This window comes from Physcomitrium patens, chromosome 16 (assembly GCF_059467195.1).
Source record: "Physcomitrium patens ecotype Gransden chromosome 16, ASM5946719v1, whole genome shotgun sequence".
Taxonomy (NCBI): Eukaryota; Viridiplantae; Streptophyta; class Bryopsida; order Funariales; family Funariaceae; genus Physcomitrium; species Physcomitrium patens.
Genome location: NC_143425.1, coordinates 7,921,504 through 7,943,936, shown reverse-complemented (window position 1 = coordinate 7,943,936; position 22,433 = coordinate 7,921,504). Strand labels below are relative to the sequence as shown.

Here is a 22,433-nt window from a genome sequence, read left to right as displayed (position 1 = left end):
TATGCAATTGTAAGTATATAAATAACATTTTATGATACTTTTTTTATTTTTCTTTAGTTACATTATATATATATATATATATATGTGTGTGTGTGTGTGTGTGTGTGTGTGCATTAATTAAGATGATGATGTATAAACAGATTGTGTATTGTGTTATCCAGAGAGTGTTTTCATACAATTAAACATACCAATCTAACAAGACCAGTCCAAACATCTTCAAAGATTTCATTTTCATTAAGACTTAGCCATTTCTTTTTCAACACAGGTTTACTTTTCAGACTTTTCCTTTGAATTTCACAGGTTCATGAATTATTGAGCAATGACAGTCATCCATCACAACAAAAATACAACAACAAAACAACAGAAACAACAGAAACATCTGAGAAACAGAAAGTCATGACATAATAAATAAATAAATAAATAAATAAACAAACCAACACTGCTTTGCATACATGGACATACACCCCCACCCATGATGGTTGTAAATAACAATTGGACCCAAGTTAAGCCCAAGCCTCTCATAGCCTCCCATTATTGGCTTTCTATGCCCCCCTTTGAGAACATACATGCCCGCCTTGATTGACAAGGAAACAAAACCAAAACAATATATATATATATATATATATATAAATAATAGCAAAGCACTGGCTTCTCTCTCTCTCTCTCTCTCTCTCTCTGTCAGGGCAGGGCCTCCCCCACCCAGCCCAACCAGGGAGGCTGGTCACCTAACCCTAATTGGGAAGCTTCTTCAAGGATGCCCTTACATATATGTGTGTTGTTGTTGTTACATTGTGTAGACCCTTTAGGATTGTGTATTATTATTGTGGGTGTCTGTTCATAAGCCATCATATGGGCCAGCACTCCCCTTTGAGAGAGGAAAAGGGGAATGCATGAGGTTGGCCCTCTCTCTCTCTCTCTCTCTCTTTATTTCTTCTTTTTCTTCTTTTTTTATGTTTTTAAGTATTTAAGTATTTTTAGGTTCCCTGGTCATGGTTCTTGGGTGAGAAGTAGGTTGTGGCCTTTGTTGGACCTGGCTCTCTTTCAATAGATCTCAGATTCCATCAACCTCAAAAAGAAAAGAAAAAGAAAACACACAATGGCTTGCATAATGCAACCTTTGTACATCCCATGGCTACCCCACCCAGAATCCAGTGCTTGAGTCAACCGAACACTCTGGAGTCAACACAGCACCTTCACTGTAAACATTGTCTCCGTTTTTGCATCACTTCAATCGAGAACAAAGATTTTTTATTATATAAAAATATAAAATTAAAAAAAATAAAACAATCAAAGGAAGAAATAAAACCAAAAACAATCACATTCTATTTTCATTTCGTAGAGGGTCTATTCATACAAACAACCCACCCTTCGTGATCTTGCAGCAAAATGGACTCACTTATCACTGGAGTGGTTATTTGCAAGGTTACACTGAAAAAAATTCCTCATGTTTTGAGTAAGCGAAAGGGTGTTCGGTGACCAGGGTGGCAACGCATTCAATTGTCAACACTACTTCCACAACGTTGAGAGAAAAGGTGCGAAGCGTGAGCAAAAGAGTGATGGATTATTCGGTAACTGACACACAGTCGGAGCACACGTTGTTCACGATAAAGTCACGGTAATTGCAGAAATCGTCATTCATACTCCATAGTTGGAGAGAGAGAGAGAGAGAGAGAATCTGAGCATGGTCCATGGCATCGTCGTAATATGTGGCTACAATCACTTTAAAGAACGATGTGATGGTTTTCCAGGGGTCACAAACACACTGTGCATCCCAACTATGGAGAACAAAAAACACACATATTGGTTACGTTTCCAAAAGTGGGCTTGAAGCTGGGCTCGATGAAGAGGATTTCACACCACGCTTGTGTCAAGCATTGAGATAAGTTTTGTAAGATCTTTCTAGCTTGGTAGCTACAATGAAGAGTGGCCATACATGTGGACCTGATCTCTGTTCAAAATGAAAGTGAATATAAATAACACTAGGGCAATGTGCCGGGTTGGGTTTACACAAGAGAAGGATCTGACTGAACGCTATTACGCAATTTAGATATGAAGCAAGCACTCTCACTTTGGTTTGTGCTGCTAGTGGACTATCAGATAATCACTACACGGATTGAACAATCAGGTCACGAGTTAGAGTAAATTATTTTTTTCTGCAGTAGATTTGTCCCCATCAAGCATCTGAGCCTTCACCGCAGGCTCTGGATGGAAGGAGGGCCTAATTTTATGCGAAGCATGTGTCGATTCCAGAGCTGGAGCTGGAGTTGGTATCGTCCTTATTGCAAATTGTGGGTAGATCGTGATTCGAAGAGCAAGTGACTCAATCCCCGGAGACCGATTAGGTGATTTTGGTTGCTTCTCCAGCTTGATTTAATCTTCCTGGTGTGCTGCAGGCGCTGCACATGGCTGGGCACGTTGCTTGGTTTTGACAAGTTGTACTTCGAATGTAGAAGGTATTCAAACGGTGCATAAGAACATGCTTCTCCCCCGGAGAAAATTTCTGGAGGATATTCTGCGAATCTCACAATTTACCGCAAAGATCACTGTCAGATCGGTGGACTCGGTCGAAACCGTAAAATCCACCATAACAAACCACAATAGGACTTATATACAGAACTTGGTGGTGGGAGGAAGAACACCGGGAGTGATGAACATGGCACCAATGTATTCGTAATTAGATTTCCTAACTAAGGTGTACAGCTACAACCTGCAACTGTACATCCAATTAGGTCGTGCTACAACAAACAAAAAAAAACCTTATTCCAGGTTTTCAACAATTGCCAACAGCATTTGGATCTGCCAAGCATAACTTATGATGTACCCAAACTCAAGACCATCTTACGATGAGTCAAAGTTCGACAGATTAGGGAACACGGCTTTCAGAGGCCATCCCTTATTTTAGCATCACTATATTTCCAAGGACTCATGCCAAGGTTGGACTAGTGAGAGAAAATTTGTACAATGCCAAGTTCCAAAAATTGTGGTGCAGTTTCACATGGTTTTGATGAAAGTTGAATAAAAAAGAAGAACTGACCTAAATAGACGCCGTTGCGCTGCAGTCACAACGGCGCAGGATTGTGCCCTCCTTCAGGGAGGCGGAGTGAGCACCCTATTAATTCCCTGGATCGAAATGTGACCGTCGACGTAGATGTCGTGATCGAAGATGTGCGCCGCGTCGTCCCCGTCTCCGAACTTCACCGTCCCGTCCGACTCCGATGCCACCACCTTGTGGGGGTGTCGAAGGGTGCTGTAGGATTGCTTGCCCAAGCGCTTCACTGCATTGTACATACTTTCCTCAGTTTGATACTCCGAAAGAAAGTGGTAGTACAGCAACGGCTCCATTGCTTGATTCAGCTGCTCAGTTGTCAGAAGCTGCATCGCCTGGTCGTTGGGAGCGAGGATGGTGAGCTTGTAGCCCATTCGCGCCAGCTTCCCTAGCTCCACTCCCAGGGTTGTGGCGTTCACTAGAAGCTCTGCCATGTCGTTGTACCCACCGTAGTTCGAGAGCGCAGTAACGAACTGCAGCATCTCGTCCTCGTCGTCCCAGTTGAACATCGCCGTGCCGGGACCGGGAGCCGGTGCTATAGATGGGCCTAGGGATGGACCCAAGGATGGGGCCGTAGCTGGCGGCGCTGGGGCTGTTACAGCGTGAATCAGTGCCGCTGGCACTGCTGGTGCAGATCGCTCCAACATGTAGCGAGCCTTGGGAGCGCTCTTGGCGCCAGCGCTGGATTTCCTGGAGCGCTTCAGCGTAACAGGGGAACCGTGGGGGTTGACGCCCGATTTCCCATTCCGCTTCCATTCCTCGAACGCTGATGCGACCTTGGGCGGGACCATGAGCCCATCCACTCCGTGCACAATGCCATCTTTCCGCACAATGGAGTTGGGTGAGAACACACGCAAAAGTCCAACGTACCGCTTAAGGCCATAAGTCCTCAACCCTACGACATCCCCTTTCGACAATGTCTCCACCGTCCTGTTCTGGAAATCCGCACCCTCAACCCGCCCTGGAATCACATGGTACCTCAAAACCGTCCGTAGATACTCCTCATGCCCAGGCCGCATCAAAAACCTCCCCAAATCTGCATCCAGCTGCTCCAAGTGACTGTTTTTCGGCGCGAAAAGCGTGATCGCTTTCTGGCGCAGCACCTCCCGCTCCAGCTCCTCCAACATATCCGCCTTGTCTAAGTACAGCACCATCTCCGAGTACTGCGAATCCAGTAACGCCTGGAGGACGGAGCCCGTCCCCAATCGCACCTCGCGCAATCCTATCACTTTATTACTCCCCACGCCAGCATCGAACCCCTCCACTCCCCCACACCACACCAGCATCAGCATCGACAACACTCCTATCTTCCGCCACCGCCAGTCCATGGCTGCTGCTGCTATTCCCCCTCCTCCCTCACCTAGATATCCTACAGCAGCCATTCCCCTTGAGCCCATCTCCTGCACCACGAGAGGCACACCCAGGTCACAACCCAGCTCTGCATCTGCTGTAGAGATGCTGCCTGGTCCGAGAAACTACAGCGAGAGCAGCAACATACAGCAACAGCAGCAGCAGCGTTGAAGAAGCAAAGCTGTCAGAGACAGGGAAGGAGGAGGAGGAGCCAGTGCGGCTGGCTGATTGATTGTTGAGGGCTCCAATGGAAGCCTTGTGATGGATGACTGTGGGGTCTTCCAATCATTCACCTACCCCTTTTTCCCTCGCACCTCCTCGAGCTAAAAAGGGTATAGTTCTTCCGCTCCTCGCTTGCCGTCTGGCCTGGGGGCCTTTGTAGGACCCCACGGCGAGTGTTGAGTAGAGGAAGAGAGCAAGTTGAGTGACATCACTCCATAAATTTAATCCCCCCAATCCAATAACTTCCGAGTTGAAACTCATTAACACACGGTCTGAAACCAGCTAGTAAAAATATGTGCAGTAAAACGTTGTTTTTGCGGCCCTTCATTTGTATGTGATAACTAGATGTGCACATTTGGTTCATTTTCTGAACCTCCATATTGCTGAACATTAATTTTCTACGCTATTTTGACTTTGTGTAGAAGAACTATCCACGTAAATGGATGTAAAGAAGCACCATCTAACATGGTAGATGTACAGGTCACCATTCTGCAGTCTTGTCTCTTGAACATCACCTGTGGTGAAATTGTCATTCTTCCAGACAGGATCAACTAATTCTCTGACCATACCCTGGAAATCTCGGCAATGCTAATCGCTGTAGGTTAGTTGAGATGTTCCACGGGAGTTACAGTTCAAATCCCGGATTGTTTAAGAGTTTGAAGTTGAATTTGATAACGTCTAGGTGCAGCCTGGATCTCATCACGCCTCGTAGCATTGAACGAAATGTTACGTTAGCATCATTCACCTAGGATCGTGCTTCACAGTGATTTTGCAAAGTCCCAATCGAGGACGTTATTTATTTGGTGCCAACTCGATGCTGAATCCGATTGTTATCGTTTTCCCTTTACTTTGGTGATCGATCGAGATTGTAGTGTTTCTCACTCGACCAAGCAACAGTCTGCCTTCTTTTTATCAAGCGAAGGGAATCTCATGTAGGTGTAATTTAGAGAAGAATGCGTGATTTGATTGTTTGGGTGATTCTCGCTTATAGATTACTAAGTGACGAATTTGGCTTGGATTAGAATCATATGTTTATTTTCCATAATTTGCTCTCTCCGATGAGCGAGAGGGTTCATTCATCGGTGCATTCTGCAGAGGGTTCCTGGAATAATGTGGTAAAGTGCTCGCTGGCGAAAGTTGTGGCGTACTCGCACTGATGGCCGCCGGTGACGGAGTGTAGGGTATCCTCATGGCGGGGCTTCGCAAGGTGATTATTTCGAATATTCTTCTCAGTACTGAAAGGTAAATATGAAACTTGAGTTATACATCGCTCTAAGTCAATAGTTGCTGGAGACGTTGAATCTGTTGCTAATGGCGTTGTATACATCACTGCACTGCCTAATTCGGACCCAATGCAGTAATGCGTTCTTTTCAAACTCGTCTCAAGAACGTCGGCAAACTTGGCATCCTACTGAGTTTGCGAAATACCGATGTGAGGCTTGTGTCGTTAACTGGATTCTTGAACTAATCTTGAACCATTATTTGATTGCATGTTTTTAGGGTAACTTTATCAGTTGGACTTATTGGTCCTGGTCTGATTGGGGAAAATTTTCGAGACTAATTTCATTGACCAGGTATTTCTACTACTTCAAGCAGTCTCACATTTGTTGTTGTTGTCGACAGCATTGAAAATGTAACCCCCCAGTTGGTTTATTGTGAGTGATCCAGCCCATTTGCTGTTTCTAGATTCATGTTCGAAAAAGAATTCGAATTCGACTTGTGTGTTATACATGTTTGTTTGTTGCAGTATAAACAAATAAAAGAGCTTCAACGGAAGTCACACATACGTTATTTCTACGAAGGCACTGTTGGGGCTGGGCTGCCCATAATCAGCACATCTCAGTCTTGTTGAAACTGTTGACAAGATTGTGAAAGTGGGAGATGATATCAGGTTAGAATCAGGGGTGCATTTCTCAATCATGCTTTCAAATTAAAATGAATTCATTACAACTTTTAAAGTGTAATTTAAGTGAGGATGCTGAGGGTGTAAACTAAACGCTAAGGAAGTTCAGATGTCTTTTTATTTGTTCTCGACATGTTGTTTTAGGAAACTAGGGGTCTGATTGCGGATCCTGTTGATGCTGGGGCACACTCAGTCACATCAACAGTTTCAACAAAGCTTTGACAAAGCTTTTGGCTAGATTGTGGGTAAGGTTAAGAAGCTGGAAACACTGAGATTGACCCTACAGATGACCTTTCTGGAATGGAAGTTGCGCGAAAGGTCTGCTTTTCTTTCGTTAGCACTAGTGTATTAACGTTGCAGATTTTGCATTCAAGATGCCCACATTAGTGCATCACTGGGAAAGGCATACAGTAAATTTTTTTGGAAAGGCTGGATAATTTGCTATTGATGTTAATTCTTCTCCTACAGAATCCTTTTACGTTAAGCTTGCACTTGATCATGCTCAGGTGACTATATAACAATATAACAATATATATATATATATATATATATATATATATGTTGGTTTCAGGTATTGAGCTCCCCTGATATTTCTAGCTCCAGTAAGATAGTTCTAGTGTATACATCAGCACGAGATGACACAACGAAGTATGTGTATGTGTATCTTGTTTGTTTAAACAAATATATTTTTAAACACGCTTTTTGTTTTAATACCTCTTGGTAATATGCAAGTAGACTTTTGTCTTTTCCTTTAAGCAGAGTTCATTCTTTAAGTACATATATATTGTCAAGTGATTCAAATCTTGTTGCAATTAAGTATCATTGTTTGTTTCATTTTTACTTGATCTATTTTGTTTTCATATAACTCAATCTACTTATTTAATTTATTTCCAAACTTTGATTTTGTAAAATATGATTCTTTTGAATAAATTATAATATTTTATTCCTTTAAAACGACAAGCACATTGTAATGAATTTGTTTCTTCAATTCCATTCAATTTATAAATATTTGTTTTAAAATACTTAAAATGATTAATTCAAAAACTACAATCTATAAGTTCAATATTCACAATATTAAATAAAAGTGTTGTTAACTTGTACATCCAAGTAGGTTGACGGAGTTTTAACCACATAAAACAATTGATAAGATTTCACTCTAATAAAATCATAAATTTTCTAAAATTCATCAATTTTTTGTGACAACTTTGCTTACATGTAATTCTTAAACTTTGTAGGGATATATTTTATTGTGTAAGTTATATAAGATAAAAAAAAAAACCATTTGATTAGTTTTTTAACAATACTAATTTGGTATTTTTTTAAATAACGATAAATTCATATCTAAAATCTAAAATTTTACAAATTTCTAAACCATTTTCAAAGATATAAATTATATATTTGATGAACAATTATTACATTCCCATTTCATTTATTTAATCTCAAGTTTTGTGAAATATATATATTTTTCTTTGGCACAATAGAAAAATAAATTCTATATTAAAATTTTAAAACTTTGGCTTTTTTTTAAATGTATTAAAAAAAACAAAAAATCTAGAAGATTGAATTTAATATTAATGAGTGATTATTAAATTTACTTAAGTTTAATTATGTTAAAAAAATAAAATTTATTATATTAATAATAATATTATTATTATTAATGGAGATTCTACAATGCATTAAAGCTTGTAAATAATTCATTTCCAATTTATTAATCTATTTTTATTCCTTCACTTTTGAATCCATCCTAAACATTACACTAAATGTCTTATTATTCTTATTTTTACATTTAAATTCTATAATAAGAAATAATGAAGAAAAAAGATTAAAAGAATACCGAAGAGGTGGAAATGAGATGCAATAGAAAGCCAATAAAGAAAATGATTCATATTCCACTTAAAATTATATTCACATTCTATTCATACAAAAATGATTTATTTGCTTGTGCTTGCACCTCCTTACAACCACATGCATAACATTCTTTCCTTTATGGCCTCCAAAGCCCAATGACACTACAAAAATAAAAAAATAAATTTCAAAGTCTTCAAAGCGGTTTGAAGACTCATTCTGTTGCATCATGGAGAACGCTCGGTCATAAGGAAGTGGGTTAATAACCGTGTGCTTAAAAGGCACAGTAAGACCGTGTAAATCTCTGTTCATCGATGCGCCGTAATCATCCAACACCACGACATTTCATTCATTCGCTCGACCAAGACGAAGCGGTTCTTCTGTTTTCAGAAGCGAGAGACTTAGGAATTTGGGTTTCGGGAAGGTTTTCGGAGGGTTTAGACAAGTGGTCATTGTTGTTGTAGAGGGTGTGTGTGTTGTTTTTGTTTGCATGTTAGGGTTCGGATCATCGCCATAGCCGTCGCCGTCGCCATTGCTATTGCTGCTGATAAGGTAGTAAGTAACCCGGTCCGGCTCCATGCCGGCCTCGGGGGGAGGCAGCACCGAGGTGCTGGAGGCTGTGGAGCCCCAGTCCCTGAAGAAGCTCTCCCTCAAGTCCTTGAAGCGCGCCTTGGATATCTTCGCGCCTACTCATGGCGATCGCAACGGCGCGATGCCTGAGAGGTTCGTTTCTGCGTTCTCATGACTCGGCGCTTAACCAATGTGAAATTGTTTTATCAAGGAATTTGGTAGCACAAATTTTGGTTTCTGCGTTTTGTTTTGTTTTGTTTTTTTTTTTGTTTATCTTTTTCGATAGGTGTATTAGAGGATTAACAATTATTGGACAGGAAATTAGAGAATTAAGCGGAAACTTACATTACCTGCTCTCACTTATGCCGTGCCATTTTCGTTGTGTTCTGTGATTTTTGCCCTGCTACAGTTGCAAAATTCGTATCAGTTGCAAGGTATGTGCTGTCTTATTACTCTTACGCTACAGTGTTTGAGTCAGTATTGTAACATTACTGTGTGAGAATTCGTGGAAGCCTCTGACAAAAACACTTGATATCGTCTTAATTAGTAGCTCTGTTTGGTAGTATGAGATTTGATCTTAGTTTCGATGTCACCATGGATTAGGGTGCGGTGTCCTGATGACAATCTGTAACACTTTTCGAGTGAAATTGTATCCCAGAATGGTTGGTTCTCATCTTTCTGGTTTGAGATCTTCAAACATTTCCTGCCCTAAGCTGGGCTTGTGGTTCTTGTAATTGTGTGTTGATGCTTGAGGAACTAACCATGCAGGTGAATGATGAGTATGCTGCTGTCAAGGACATGCCGGCTGCAAGCACTAGGGAGAATGTTGGTGCAAAACCAGGAGATAATGGACTCCAAAGCTTGCGAGTCCCTGGCTCAGAGCAGCCTACTACAAATGCAGGTATAATTGATACTTTAAGTTTTAATCACTTTCTATCGAGTTATTTTTTTATAGTGTTTAGTGTTTGTGATTACGTTAAATTTGTGTATCTTTACGGCTTCTTAATGAGATAAGATGAATTTGAGTTGTGGGAATTGCACTTGTTATTTGGTTGAATTATTCGTGATTTTGTTTGTCGTATTTCGTAGAGTGTAAATATTGATACGAACAACCACTTGTAGATGTTGCTTTCACAGCAGTATTATGAAAAATCGATCACAACATTTCGACCATGAAAATCATGCCGCCTGTGTTTTCAGGACCAGCATCTGGAAAAGGAGGAGGCAAGCAACTTGCATTGGTGCCTGCTCGGGCTCAACCTCCAGTTCCAGCACCGGTTGTTGGTGCTGCTCCTGCAGCTCCTGCTGTGGATCGTACTTCTACAGCTATTGCATCGACTGACCGGTACACATGTTTCACAAAATCTGTTGTTCTAAGATTGTTTATGTTTGCATTGTTGATGGGAATATGAAATTAGGGTACATGTGCGCATTATTGCCTAGTTAGACGCTTTTGATTGGAGTGGTAAAAGGAACAAGTTAACAACTTCCAGATGTGGTGTATTAACCTTGCAGACATCAACCAAGCGCTGCGGTTATGAAGAGGCTTCCTAGTAAATGGCCAAAGCCTGTCTGGCATCCACCTTGGGTGAACTATAGGGTAAGCGTTATAATTCTGTTTTTTTATTTTGTGAATGGTCTACCTTACGATCTAGGTGGAAGAGTATGTTATTGTTTGTTTTAAGACAACAAAGAACGTTTTCCTTATAATTGTAGAGTATGGACGAGTCTGGATGTTGTGCCGAATAATGAATGAGCTCTTGCTGAATGTTTTTGTGACTTAATCGCTTTGTGGATATTGCAGGTTATTAGTGGGCACTTAGGGTGGGTGCGGTCGATAGCATTTGATCCTGGAAATGAATGGTTTTGTACAGGCTCAGCTGATAGGACCATCAAGGTGACTGCCAGCATAGCTCACCAATTTTACCACATTTCACCATTTGTTTTCTTGCCGTTTTATCTGAACCCTATTATTTAGGTGTACCAAACTGTAACCTCCCTATTTTTTCACTTCATCTGCAGTACTTTAGCAAGATGGATACCGTTTCTTGTATTCGCAGTAGTTCACTTCGCCTTTGTCTGCAGTCAACGGTCCCAAACCTGCTGATTGGTTCATTACCGAGTTTCAAATACATGCGGGAATCAATCTTGCTCATTTGTTTGTTATGATGATTCTAATCTCTGATTGACACCGATGTGGCACAGATTTGGGATAGTGGAACTGGACAGCTGAAACTTACTTTAACTGGCCATATCGAGCAAGTTCGAGGTTTGTTACTGAGTTTGGCCAAATCCCATTTTTACACTTAGTTTCTATTGATGTGGCACATGTTGACAGCAAATGAATGGATGTGATCGGCAGGCCTTGCAGTGAGCGCCCGGCATCCTTATTTATTCTCAGCTGGTGATGACAAACAGGTCAAATGTTGGGATCTTGAATACAATAAGGTGTGTCCAGGCTTTTACGACGCTTGTTGGTTGTAGCATCCGTAATTAGTTCATGAATGTGTCTATGAATCCATGTACTATATGTATTTATCGCTGAGGATCTTTGCTCTGGTGTATTGGTTTGTGCAGGTTATTCGGTCATATCATGGTCATTTGAGTGGAGTTTATTGCTTAGCTCTTCATCCTACACTTGATATTCTCATGACTGGGGGTCGAGATTCAGTGTGCCGAGTAAGACATTCGGTTCTTCTTTCTTCACTTCAGATGGTTCATTTTCAATTGATCAAACTATTTGTTTTTTTCGCGTTACAATCAGACGTTTTTAGCACCTAACGCTCTTCTCTGCAGGTATGGGACATTAGAACCAAGGCCCAGGTGTTTGCATTATCAGGACATGAGAACACGGTCTGCTCTGTGATTACGCAGGCAACTGTAAGGCTTAATTACGACCTTTCTTGTTTTGCATGGACGAATCCTAGGCCGTTTCTCTCTGTCTCTATTGTTATCAGAGTTAGCAGTTCTTCGGTCCAGGTTCAACCTTGGAACTGGTTTGCGGCTCTGTTTCGCGGTTCATGGACGTGATTTTTTTTTCAAGCCCATCTTTGAATGGTCAAAGTACTCATTGCAAAGTGAAGATAACTTTGCAGAGAATAAACATTAACCATCGTTACTAGGTTATTGACTTTTTTGCACCCATTACATTCCAGGATCCACAAGTTGTAACAGGATCACACGACACAACTATTAAACTTTGGGATCTTGCTGCAGGTTTGTAGTCTTTTCCTGATGTAGTTTTCCTGTTTTTTCAACATCCAGTTTTGTGCAGCTGTTTTAGTTTTCTTCAGCCTGCTTCTTTTTTTTCTTTTTCTTTTTTGTTTTTCCTGTCTTGTAGAGGTTAGAGCGTTGTACTTTTTCCTTATCTTCCATCGTACTTGTGCAATTTGAGCAGGAAAAACTATGTCGACGCTGACATTTCACAAAAAGTCAGTCAGAGCATTAGCGATGCATCCTTTTGAGTAAGTTACATCTCTCCTACCATGATGAAAAATCCTAAAACAATAAATCAACTTTTTTTTCTTGCTGTGTTTCTTTCCTTGATTTTCTCTCAGCCGGACGATGTGATGTTTTGTGTGACAGACATACTTTTACTTCAGCGTCAGCGGACAACATTAAGAAGTTCCGGCTACCAAAGGGAGACTTTTTGCATAACATGCTGTAAGTGTCCATTCCGAAACTCATTGAGGTGTAGTCTCGCTGTTGTCTCTGTCGTCTTTCATTCTTACGTAAGACTAACCTCAAGCTCTGCTTAACTTTGTTCATGCCTGACGTGGTGATGTGGATGGCGGATTTTGCAGTTCTCAGCAGCGGACAATTGTTAACTGCATGTCTATCAACGAAGATAATGTAATGGTATCAGCAGGTTTGTATTTCAGGGCCCTCGTTGGAGCGGTTTTCTGTTCCATTCAAAATGTTAGCATTCTTACAACAGTTTGGACATTGATTCATTTTGACCTTCGGCTGTTGTGTGTTTCCAAAATTACCTTTCCTCATTCCTGTACTCGTGAATGCTGCCCAGGTGATAATGGAAGTTTGTGGTTTTGGGATTACAAAAGTGGGCATAACTTCCAGCAAGCGCAGACAATCGTGCAGCCTGGTATCCTACCACCATCACCTACTTGCACGATTTCTTTTAAGCTAAACTTGCATGTCACAGTTTGGTGGGCTTATATTAGGGGATACTATTTATATGGTGGTAATCATGACTAACTCAGCTGTCTTTACTTTTCTTGTTCGAGTAAGGAATGGCCCCTGATGTATCATTTTATTTTTATTTTTATTTTTTGTATGTAACCTTGGTCCGTTATCTGCTGTGTCATCTATGCTCTGCTTACTTTCTGGATGGTTTTCAACATAATCGTCTTTATTTTATTTGGAGAGTATATGTACTTAGGAACTGTGCTCTACTTGGGTGTGCAGGTTCTCTGGATAGTGAGGCCGGAATTTATGCTCTTTCGTATGATCAGACAGGGTCTCGGTTGATTACGTGTGAAGCAGACAAGACTATTAAATTTTGGAAGGAAGACGAAACAGCTACACCAGAATCACATCCTGTACACTTTAGGCCGCCGAAGGACATGCGCCGGTTCTAATATTGCGCTCAACATTGGAAATGCAGGCTATAACGATGTAAGGCGAGGATGGCATGTCTTTGTATTGAGGATTCGGAGGTTGTCATCTGTTCACTTTTTCTTCTTAAAGGATCAGTAATCTTTCTTGCCCCTTATTTTACTCAAATGCATGTGGCATCTCTTGTACATTATGAACATCTTCAATATAGAATCTGCGTTGAGTGAAGTTGTGGAAACAGAAAGAAGTTTCAATTGCAATTTTTACTTCCTTTCCCAGATCCACTAAGAACATCTTGTGGGCCTTCTGTCTGGCCTTATTTTCTGAATCACGTTGCAGGTGATATTAGATTGTAGTTTGGATTTAAACACAGCAATCTATTTTAGAACAGGTTCTGCTACGTGATACTTGTTGACATATGAGTACTAAATTATATTGTTTAAACAAGTTTTTTACTGCTAGAGTTTTTATTTTCGAAACGCATCCCTCAATTTTTGCGGGATGTATGTACATGGGAACTGCCGTATTTGATCTGAATATTTTTTCGACAAACTAAGCAAACTAGTACTGACGGCAATCCATTATTGGATTTTGTTGTGGATTACGGTTCTAATGTATTGGTTACATATCCCTACTGATTATGCGATGGTTAATCATGTGATTACGCAAAATGTTGAAAATAATTTGTTTTATTAATATTTATTGAAAAATTATTGACAAATATTCACTAAAAATACGTTACATATTGAAACAAACAATAGCTCAAAAACATAATTATAAATTTGTTGGGAGAATATGTGTAAATACAAGCACTCACTAAATTTATTATTCTGAAACATTTTTCTTCATTTGCCATTGTCATTTCAATATGTTCAAATTAAAGTGAGTATTTAAATTTTAATTCGATCTCTATGAACAGTTGGGGATATAATTTGGTAAATTACAACAGAAATATTTGTAAACTGCTTTTCATATGGTTTGTGTTTGTATCTTTTTTTTTTTTTTTTTTTTTTTTTTTTTTTCTTTCTTTAAGTTAGATATGAGCTAAATATATTCGAATTTTAGGATTTACGGATTCAGCTTTAGAGCTTGAAAATACGTGTTATTAGTTTCATATAGATATAAATATACATATATGTATATATATATATAATGTTATGAAAAACATTTGGATTTGTATACAAAAAAGTAATACGTTGAAAAGCTTTGCAAGATACCAAAAGAACACGCAGAATTCGAATAAGAATTTTGTACAGTTACCTCTACTCATTTACAGGAAATCGTGTAACGAACATTGGCCATACTAAGGGAAGAATTTCGAGCTACGTTATTCCTCTTCTTTGTACATACCAAGCAGTAGCTTGCAAATAAGCATCAGTATCTATCATGAGAGCTGATGCTTTCTGCAGAAGCCCAGTGCAAAGAATTTGCAGATCCCCATCAACCTGTAAAATGCCAAGTACGTAGTTAATAGAAGCAAGAACAACCATGATGTTTTGCAATGCACTTCAATCATTTGTTTTAATCGGTTATTTTAAATGACTATATCAAAAGTAAATGAATTCCAATTCATACCCTGAAAGCTGTAACCAGTGCATTACAAGCATCAAGATACTGATATCCAGTTTGTGCCTGCACAAATAAAAACAGACATGATTCATGTTGGAGCCAAGTATACTGACAGGGTTATGCATCGATTGACAACCACAAACCCCCACACCAAACAAAAAAACAGGGGAGAGAGTGATCTAATCCAAATATTATCACCTTATCGTAGTCTTGATCAAGACAGGTAACCAACATATCCACTACAATGGCAGTAATCTCTGCCAATTCCTCTTCATATGAAGAATCTTCAAAGTACAGTACATCGTTGTTATCCACCTGTAAAGAAAAACAACCGAGCTAAAAACATCAAAGTTGAAACGGTTTGCTAGGTTGCATTGCATCACCACCACAATTGACTCTGTAACACCCAACACACATTTTCGAGTCTCCTGTACAACTGTGATCAAGGAAGATCATTGGAAGAAATTATGATAAGGTATTTGGAGAATGTGAACCTGCTCATTAAGAGTGATGTGAAAACTCTTCCCTTCACGAACTGCTGCAAGCATGCATACAACTCCACACAGGACCCGCAACCTTCCTCGCCCAGTAACCAATCTAGAGGCCATATTGCCAATCAGCATGTGTTTTTACTTATCCTAATCAACCACGATTAAAGATGAGAAGGTATTTAACAATAGATTTCAGGTCGAAAACGTTTAGACTAGCACCATACCTGGTCCTTGTGTCAAGCAGCGTCAGAATCCCCCTGAGAATATAAAATGGGCCAAGCTCTCCGTGTCCTGCATAAATAATCAATCTCTATTACACATGCTTGGAAATTTGACCACCATCAAACTGAAAAACCATGATAAAAGAACGTGGCTCATATTGAACACAATGTCAACAAGAAGTGAACTTACGAGAACCAAAACTTTGATAATGCAGTTAGACAACAAGTCATTATAGTGAAAAGAACAATTTAGCTACGCCCCAAAAAGCTTGAATATACCAACTCACCTGGAACCAGAGTTAGAAAAGATATCAACTTCAGTAAGAAGCTACAAACGGACTCCTCAAACTCCTTTGGCTTCAAACCTAAAGGTCATCCGAAAAATTAAAAAAACAAATAAAGGAATTAAAAAAAAGTGAAAATGTATACGTGTGTATTAATGGCACGGGGTTCAAACCCACTGTTTCATCATACGTCTACAATCTGAAAGACAGGCCAATCCCAAGTCATAAGCAGAATTACCATCACCAACAGATGCATCTTGTAAGCATTTAAGAGCAGTCTTGATGAGATCTTCGGTGTGAGACAGCAACCCATTCATAAAAGCCGACTGCAGTACAATGTCACATCGCCCTCAATATTAATTATTGTAACTGAACTCCCTCACGTACAATCTTCAAATTTTGATTTTAGAACACATTCTACTTCCACACAGAATGAACTTCATCTACATGTAACCCTCAGTGTCCCACCTCTGCAGTCTCAAGAAAAAGATGTATGCGGGGTATAATGCTTGTAATGGATGGGATTGTAATCCCATTGAAGGTTACACAGGCCTTCACGAATTCAACCGTTTCTTTATCAGTCGATCCTCCAGCCATTTGTAGAGCAGAAATAGACAAGCGATTACTCACATGCACCACGGTTTCCTGAAAAGTTATTCAGGTTAGAATTGCTCTTCGAAGACTGGACTAAGACTCGACACAGATTCGACCAATAACCGCTACAAATCATCATTTTTCTTATTAGCATGTGTAACCTCCTAAGACACTTCTTATGAATTGCGATGGTGTCCCTCTTAAAAATCTGAGCAGGAATTGACGTTTATATACTTGAGTGCGCGACTAAAGATAAGAGCCTTACACGGAGAAGATCCATATTTCCAAAAGCTGCCCGACAGTCGACAAGAAAAGCAAGATGCTGCTCCAGGTCAGATCCGAGATCTACCTGCAAGTTGAAAAATCCACCAGTAAATACCAGGAATTATTCACAAGTGCCTTTTTGAAACTCTTCATGAATAGAGAGAAATCCCCCAAGCAGAAAAGAATATTACGAACTTTCTACATCACCCACATATTTGTTGATGTCCTATCACAGATTAAGAGAGCACCACATTTAGACACGCATGACGCAAAATGCTGGACTTACTAACAAAAGACACACTTACCAGCTGCACGAAGCGAGCAACGAGTCTAGTAATTTGGCGGCGGTCATCTTCACTGCTCAAGCTGTCAAGTGAATCATGCAAAACACGACCCTGCTCGAAAATAATGTGTCGTGTGACGGGGTCACTAATTTTCTGGTTGCCCCTGTGAAATTTGAGCACAATCAAATCACGAAGTACATGCACATCGAAGTGACTACGAAACAGGATACATTGTGTAGGCATGGTCCTGTGGTCTAGAAGAACATAGGAGCATATCCTCTTAAGCAAAATGCATGTGAACTAAAACAGATGCAAAAAGTTGAAGATGAAGATGAAGAAGAATAAAAAAGAACATCTCAACAACATCGAGTAAAATTTGCCCTGCTCCTCTACTTTCTTTCGATCCGTTCTGAAAATTACCTGGTAACAGAAGCTAATATCCTTTTGAAAACCGAAAGACGAACTTCGCCGTAGAAAACATCCAGAACGTCCACAACATGCACCTGTGTCCACGACATTGCTCGATCAAAAACATTCTTGCTACTTAGCGCCTCAGGTAACAAATTACCGCAATGTGGATCTTCAATGCAAGGAACTCTGGAATCTTAGAAGTTAGACGCCACACCACTAGAAGGTGTGCTACAGATAGATGCGAGACACGTTCTTAGATTACACCACAGATTGCAGAGATATACCAGATTCAACACTTTGGTAATATCCGTATAGTGTGTGACCAGCTTGAAGATGATTGATTCTAATGACATCAGGACCACATCTGATGCATCACTCTTGCGTAGATGTTTCAAAATATCCTTCAATAGTACAGCCAACTCCACTTCCTGCACAACAAATAGGATAATACACGATTAATTCATCCACATCAATTTCATGCTGGGACATTCACATACTGAGTACGTTGTGACATGCAAGGATCTTGAACTTTTTACTCCCGAATACTTAGTCTCTCTAGGGATACACAAAGCCCAGTCCGAAAACTCACCGTGCAATACTGAAGTATATAGTCCACAAAAACATCAGCTACTGTAATATACTCAGGTAAAGATGCATACGTCATCACGACCTGCAGGACATTCAAATTATTAAATGATACGATAGACGCAAACATGCAGCTTTCCAAACTTCGTCCCTAAATGCAAGAACTAGGTAAAAAAGAACCAAACTCAATTATCATAGATTAGTCTAAAGGAGTTAAAGACAATGAGTCAACAGAGACGGTGCAGCTCGATTCTCCACATAAAAAAACAGCCAGAGTTTATTTATTAATTAAATATAAGTACAGCAATTAGGATCATTTGGCACCAAATCAATAGTCTAAGATACAGTTCTCACTCAATGAAGTCTTGATAGCTAATATAAGGAGATCATTGACGAAGGTGACAGGCTACTGGAAAGACCAGAAATTTTAATAAAAAGGGTGGCAAGATACTAAACACATGTACTTACTTTCCATACTTCATTAAGGATGGTGAGTTGATTCTCACGTGGAGGGCTGCATTCGCAGAGCTTTTCTCCAAGCAATTTGTAATTAAGATGCTGACACAACACACATTATCAATATTTGCAACTCTTATAAATAGTCCTTGTCGTGTCCAGCAGAAGGTCCAATAACATCTTCAGAATTTCAAGCTACCTCTCCTACGAGCATAAATACGATAGAAAAATGATAATAATTTACTTCCGACCTAAAGAGAATATTACTATCTTCCAGCATTCCAAGTCTACACAAACAATGTTACCATTCTTTATTACTAGACTAATACGACACCATAACTTACCTGCGACAGTGAAATATCCTTTGAAGATTTGACCAACTTTAAGATATTTAAAGCTTCACTTGCAATGTAAGCTGAGGGTAACTGCTTCAGCATGTAATGCACAAGCACAGAGACTGGCTCTTGATTATCTTGGCCACCATTACCACTTCTACGTCTAGGAGTCAACGGCTCAGGTTCTCCAAATGCATGAACAATAAATGCCATCTCCTCCTGCACATAAAGTACCAATGCACATGAAATTCAATCAGATGTTAAAACACAGTACCCCAGTACTAATAAAACACGACACATCTAGAGTCGGCTACATCGATAGAATAAAAATATGGATGGTCCTATAAAAAATGATCGTTAGAAAATGAGTTGATAAAAGGCATGCACGACAAGGGGTGAAGATAGAAACCTGATTTGCTCCTTTTAAAATACATTTCATGATCCACTCAAATACAGGCTCCACCAATGTTACATACAAACGACGATCGATGCCAGATGCACTAATTTTTTTGTCAAACTCTCCTTGAAGCACCCGTCGAAATAGAAACAGGTAATCATTCAGTCCGTTGATTAGATAATCTGAGTACAAGAGATTGACAATGTTAGTGAAGGAGTGGAAATGTTGAAATAGTATTGTGTATGTATACGCTTAGTAGCTTCAACAACGCAAGGGTTCTCTCGCATGAAAAAACATGTTACATCACAAGAAAGTGATTTGATCAGCAAAACAAAGTTCACTCTGGAGAATTGAAAAGTGGATATCTGAACAAAAATAACCTCGATTTTGAGAGATCGCTGATGGTACAGGCATTTGCGAGAAGCCTGCAAAAGTACCGTAACTATTCGGGGCATCAGAATCACCTAAACAATCAACACTTTGAGACCATGTTCAAGGTAACTAAAATTGACATACTAAAGCAGTAAATTTTTTCAAAAACTGAAATAGAACCAAACCATATTGGGCTTTCCGGAAAGAAAGAGGCAGAAAGAAGAGCAGCACCATTTTGTTCAAAGTTTCTTACATAGCGAAAGTGTCAAGTAGTAACTCCTGGAAAATCAAATACTTGGTGTTCAGACAAAAGAACCTGAATCTGATGGAAAAAGAACTTGACCCCGTCGAGCCAGATAAAGATGAGCGTAAGCGGAAGCTAAAGGATCAGCTATCCCCCTCAGCATAAGGTTTAACCGCCGAATGCTTGCAACAGGTGGATCCTTTTCCAAAAAGTATATGCATCGCAATATCGCAATCTCTAAGTAGCTGCAAGAAGACCATGACCATATATGAAGGAAGTACTTACAACAATACTGCACTACTCTAAGTAAGTATGTCACAAAATGTTTATGAAGAATAGTTTCATGATGTACAAAGAAGTAGTGAGAAAGAATTATCACCCACTCAGCAGTAGGCAACAAAGCCAGAAGACTCACATTCGCGGAAGCAACTCACGAATACAACCGATTTTGTAGAACCAATTGCTGCACGTTTCTTTTGCCTCAGGCCGGACATCGTCAGCCGTAAATTCAGCTGGAAAATGTAACGACTAAAGTGTGAAAATTGTGGCCTGAACTAGCATTTTAACCCCAAACAACCATTTAAGTAAACTAGAATATTCAAGTGTGAAACCCCTATTCTGAGCAAACTCAGGCTACAAAAAGACCCTATAATATTTTTTTTAAACTTAAATTTCAAAACGCATGGTTTTAGCCGTGAAATATCTCTGTTAATTTCTTTTGGGAATGCAAGAATTCGCAGAAAACTTGCAATTAGATTGACGAAAGAATGCTTTAGGGTTATTGACCTGGAAGCAAGGCCACTAGGTTGTCGCAGTCATCAACCTCCGACTTCCTCTTGATTCGATCCCATACTAAATTGCCGACGGTGTCCATCACATCAGTTACTAGGACAAAAAGTGTTGGGTAGAACTGTGGAACTGAAGTGTCCATCAATAGCTTGGCAACCTAAACATCTCTCAATTAGGGCAGAGCCATCGTCAGTAAGGGGAACTTCATTTCATGTTCCAAATGAATAATAAGATCATCATATCACTCGTGCATGACACTAAATTATATTTAGACACATCTCATTATCAATAAATGATCACATTGTTAGCAATAACATCAAAGATTCACCTTGATCGTTAGTCTGAGAGCTGAAACTCGCTCATTGTTCAACCAAGCATGGGCAATCTCGTCGTTGAGTTCTCGCAGTCGAGTGATGTACTCCTGCTGTGAGATTATTTTGCTTCCTTCACGAGCTTCCTTTTCTGTATCCTCCAACTGCTCCAAGTGAACCGCTGTCACAGACTTTTTATGCCCTTCGAACAAAATGACATCAATTCTAAGTAAATAGATGCATAACCTAAAAACCACCCGTGACCTCAAAACAAATAAATCAAGCGAATGCAAAGATACAGAAGATCCAGTGAGAAGATATTTGCGGCAATCGGCTGCAACTTGCATCTACCGGGTCCAGATGACTCAAATTTCTTATTCAAGTGATTACAAATATGATGAAGATCAACCATGACGCTCTAGATGAAGAAGAAACTCAGTCTGGGAAGAACAATACCTCTAGGTTCCTTCGATAGAATATCAAGTCCCTGGAATATGACCACTACACGAGTAAATTGGGCGGAACAACATATTCGAGTCTGAAGTAATCGTTCGCATTGCAATCAAAATAAAATGTGATCACCAAGCATGTCCAGCTGCCGAAAGAGCAGACATTCATCGGAAACACAATACAAGCTAGAATTCATTGAATTTATTCTCTTCTTGTTTCTTTCTTTCTTTCTTTCACTCTTTTTAAATTTCAACAAGGACCATTATCAATCGAGGGAATTGGTGCAGATTACCGTCGTGACAGTGATAGTTCCTGTGGACGCAAACCTCTGCATCACCGACGATTTGTAAGAATCCCACTCGGCAGCTACAGCTTGCGCATAACTATCCGATGCAAGCCCTTTCCGCAGACGCTGCACAGTGCGTGAGGGACCTAGATTTGAAATCAAACCCCCTCCTCCTCCTCCTCCTCCTCTTCCTCCTAACACTCCCGCGGAATTGGCTCCCAATGGATCGACAAACCCTGTCTCTGGAACCTCGTTAGGCACCTCCATCGGCAGCTTCTCGTACTCCATAGCTCCTACTCCACGCACTCCGAAGCCTCAATTTCTACGAAATCCTACTGCTCAAGCAAATGCTATTGTATCATCATGGTCGCGCTCCGTCCCGATCCCTGACAACTAGTTTATCCCGCAGCGCTACCACGGTAGTTTTTAGTGATGCCTGCCTGCCTTCGAACGCTGGCTGGCAAAGAGGGCGGGTGCAATTTGACCTGCCATCACAGATCCTCCACCCTTATGAGAAAAATCCTTTTACCCTAATAAACCCCGAACAGTCCTTCGGAGAATCACCTTTGAACTTTACGT

At 40.1% G+C, this 22,433-nt stretch overlaps 3 protein-coding genes and 2 long non-coding RNA genes across 13 annotated transcripts; 3 read left to right on the top strand and 2 right to left on the bottom strand.

Annotated features, from left to right (window-relative positions):
* The first annotated feature begins 641 nt into the window (after window positions 1-641).
* Window positions 642-4,253, top strand: LOC149987627 (uncharacterized). 7 transcript variants are annotated; one of them, XR_016507032.1, is made up of 3 exons: window positions 642-895; window positions 1,481-1,532; window positions 1,749-4,253. It is a non-coding gene; the product is annotated as an uncharacterized LOC149987627 (long non-coding RNA). The 7 variants fall into 7 exon arrangements; XR_016507031.1 differs by having other exon boundaries at window positions 1,481-1,615; XR_016507036.1 differs by having other exon boundaries at window positions 1,423-1,615.
* Window positions 1,948-4,443, bottom strand: LOC112293068 (fasciclin-like arabinogalactan protein 17). Its single transcript, XM_024542126.2, has 2 exons — window positions 3,035-4,443; window positions 1,948-2,512 (listed from the first exon to the last, which is right to left on the bottom strand). Exon 1 carries the CDS (start codon window positions 4,441-4,443, stop codon window positions 3,088-3,090), a length of 1,356 nt encoding a protein of 451 aa, XP_024397894.1. The 3' UTR covers window positions 1,948-2,512; window positions 3,035-3,087.
* A 486-nt stretch (window positions 4,444-4,929) lies between these two features.
* On the top strand, window positions 4,930-7,234 carry LOC112293372 (uncharacterized). The gene is made up of 4 exons (XR_002973011.3): window positions 4,930-5,550; window positions 5,714-5,860; window positions 6,119-6,192; window positions 6,366-7,234. It is a non-coding gene; the product is annotated as an uncharacterized LOC112293372 (long non-coding RNA).
* Window positions 7,235-8,792: 1,558 nt separating this feature from the next.
* Window positions 8,793-14,072, top strand: LOC112293499 (protein pleiotropic regulatory locus 1). The gene is made up of 16 exons (XM_024542981.3): window positions 8,793-9,089; window positions 9,346-9,370; window positions 9,705-9,837; window positions 10,137-10,281; window positions 10,452-10,536; window positions 10,741-10,833; window positions 11,142-11,205; window positions 11,299-11,384; window positions 11,514-11,615; window positions 11,733-11,816; window positions 12,092-12,152; window positions 12,334-12,400; window positions 12,522-12,599; window positions 12,740-12,804; window positions 12,961-13,038; window positions 13,362-14,072. The coding sequence occupies exons 1-16, from the start codon at window positions 8,944-8,946 to the stop codon at window positions 13,532-13,534; spliced, it is 1,485 nt and encodes a 494-aa protein (XP_024398749.1). The 5' UTR covers window positions 8,793-8,943; the 3' UTR covers window positions 13,535-14,072.
* A 673-nt stretch (window positions 14,073-14,745) lies between these two features.
* On the bottom strand, window positions 14,746-22,432 carry LOC112293498 (uncharacterized). Of its 3 annotated transcripts, none has more exons than XM_090256878.1 (23): window positions 21,861-22,432; window positions 21,575-21,605; window positions 21,136-21,282; window positions 20,805-20,964; window positions 20,434-20,530; window positions 20,091-20,263; window positions 19,783-19,866; window positions 19,415-19,584; window positions 19,015-19,224; window positions 18,683-18,772; window positions 18,219-18,299; window positions 17,914-18,057; window positions 17,639-17,721; window positions 17,240-17,381; window positions 16,936-17,019; window positions 16,545-16,721; window positions 16,315-16,402; window positions 16,080-16,157; window positions 15,796-15,862; window positions 15,575-15,677; window positions 15,279-15,395; window positions 15,087-15,143; window positions 14,746-14,956 (listed from the first exon to the last, which is right to left on the bottom strand). In XM_090256878.1, exons 4-23 carry the CDS (start codon window positions 20,947-20,949, stop codon window positions 14,834-14,836), a joined length of 2,313 nt encoding a protein of 770 aa, XP_090113004.1. In that variant the 5' UTR covers window positions 20,950-20,964; window positions 21,136-21,282; window positions 21,575-21,605; window positions 21,861-22,432; the 3' UTR covers window positions 14,746-14,833. The 3 variants fall into 3 exon arrangements, with proteins under 3 accessions (XP_090113004.1, XP_024398743.1, XP_024398744.1); XM_024542975.3 differs by having other exon boundaries at window positions 21,136-21,320; window positions 21,861-22,324; XM_024542976.3 differs by having other exon boundaries at window positions 19,783-19,827; window positions 21,136-21,320; window positions 21,861-22,322.
* Window position 22,433: the final 1 nt, after the last annotated feature.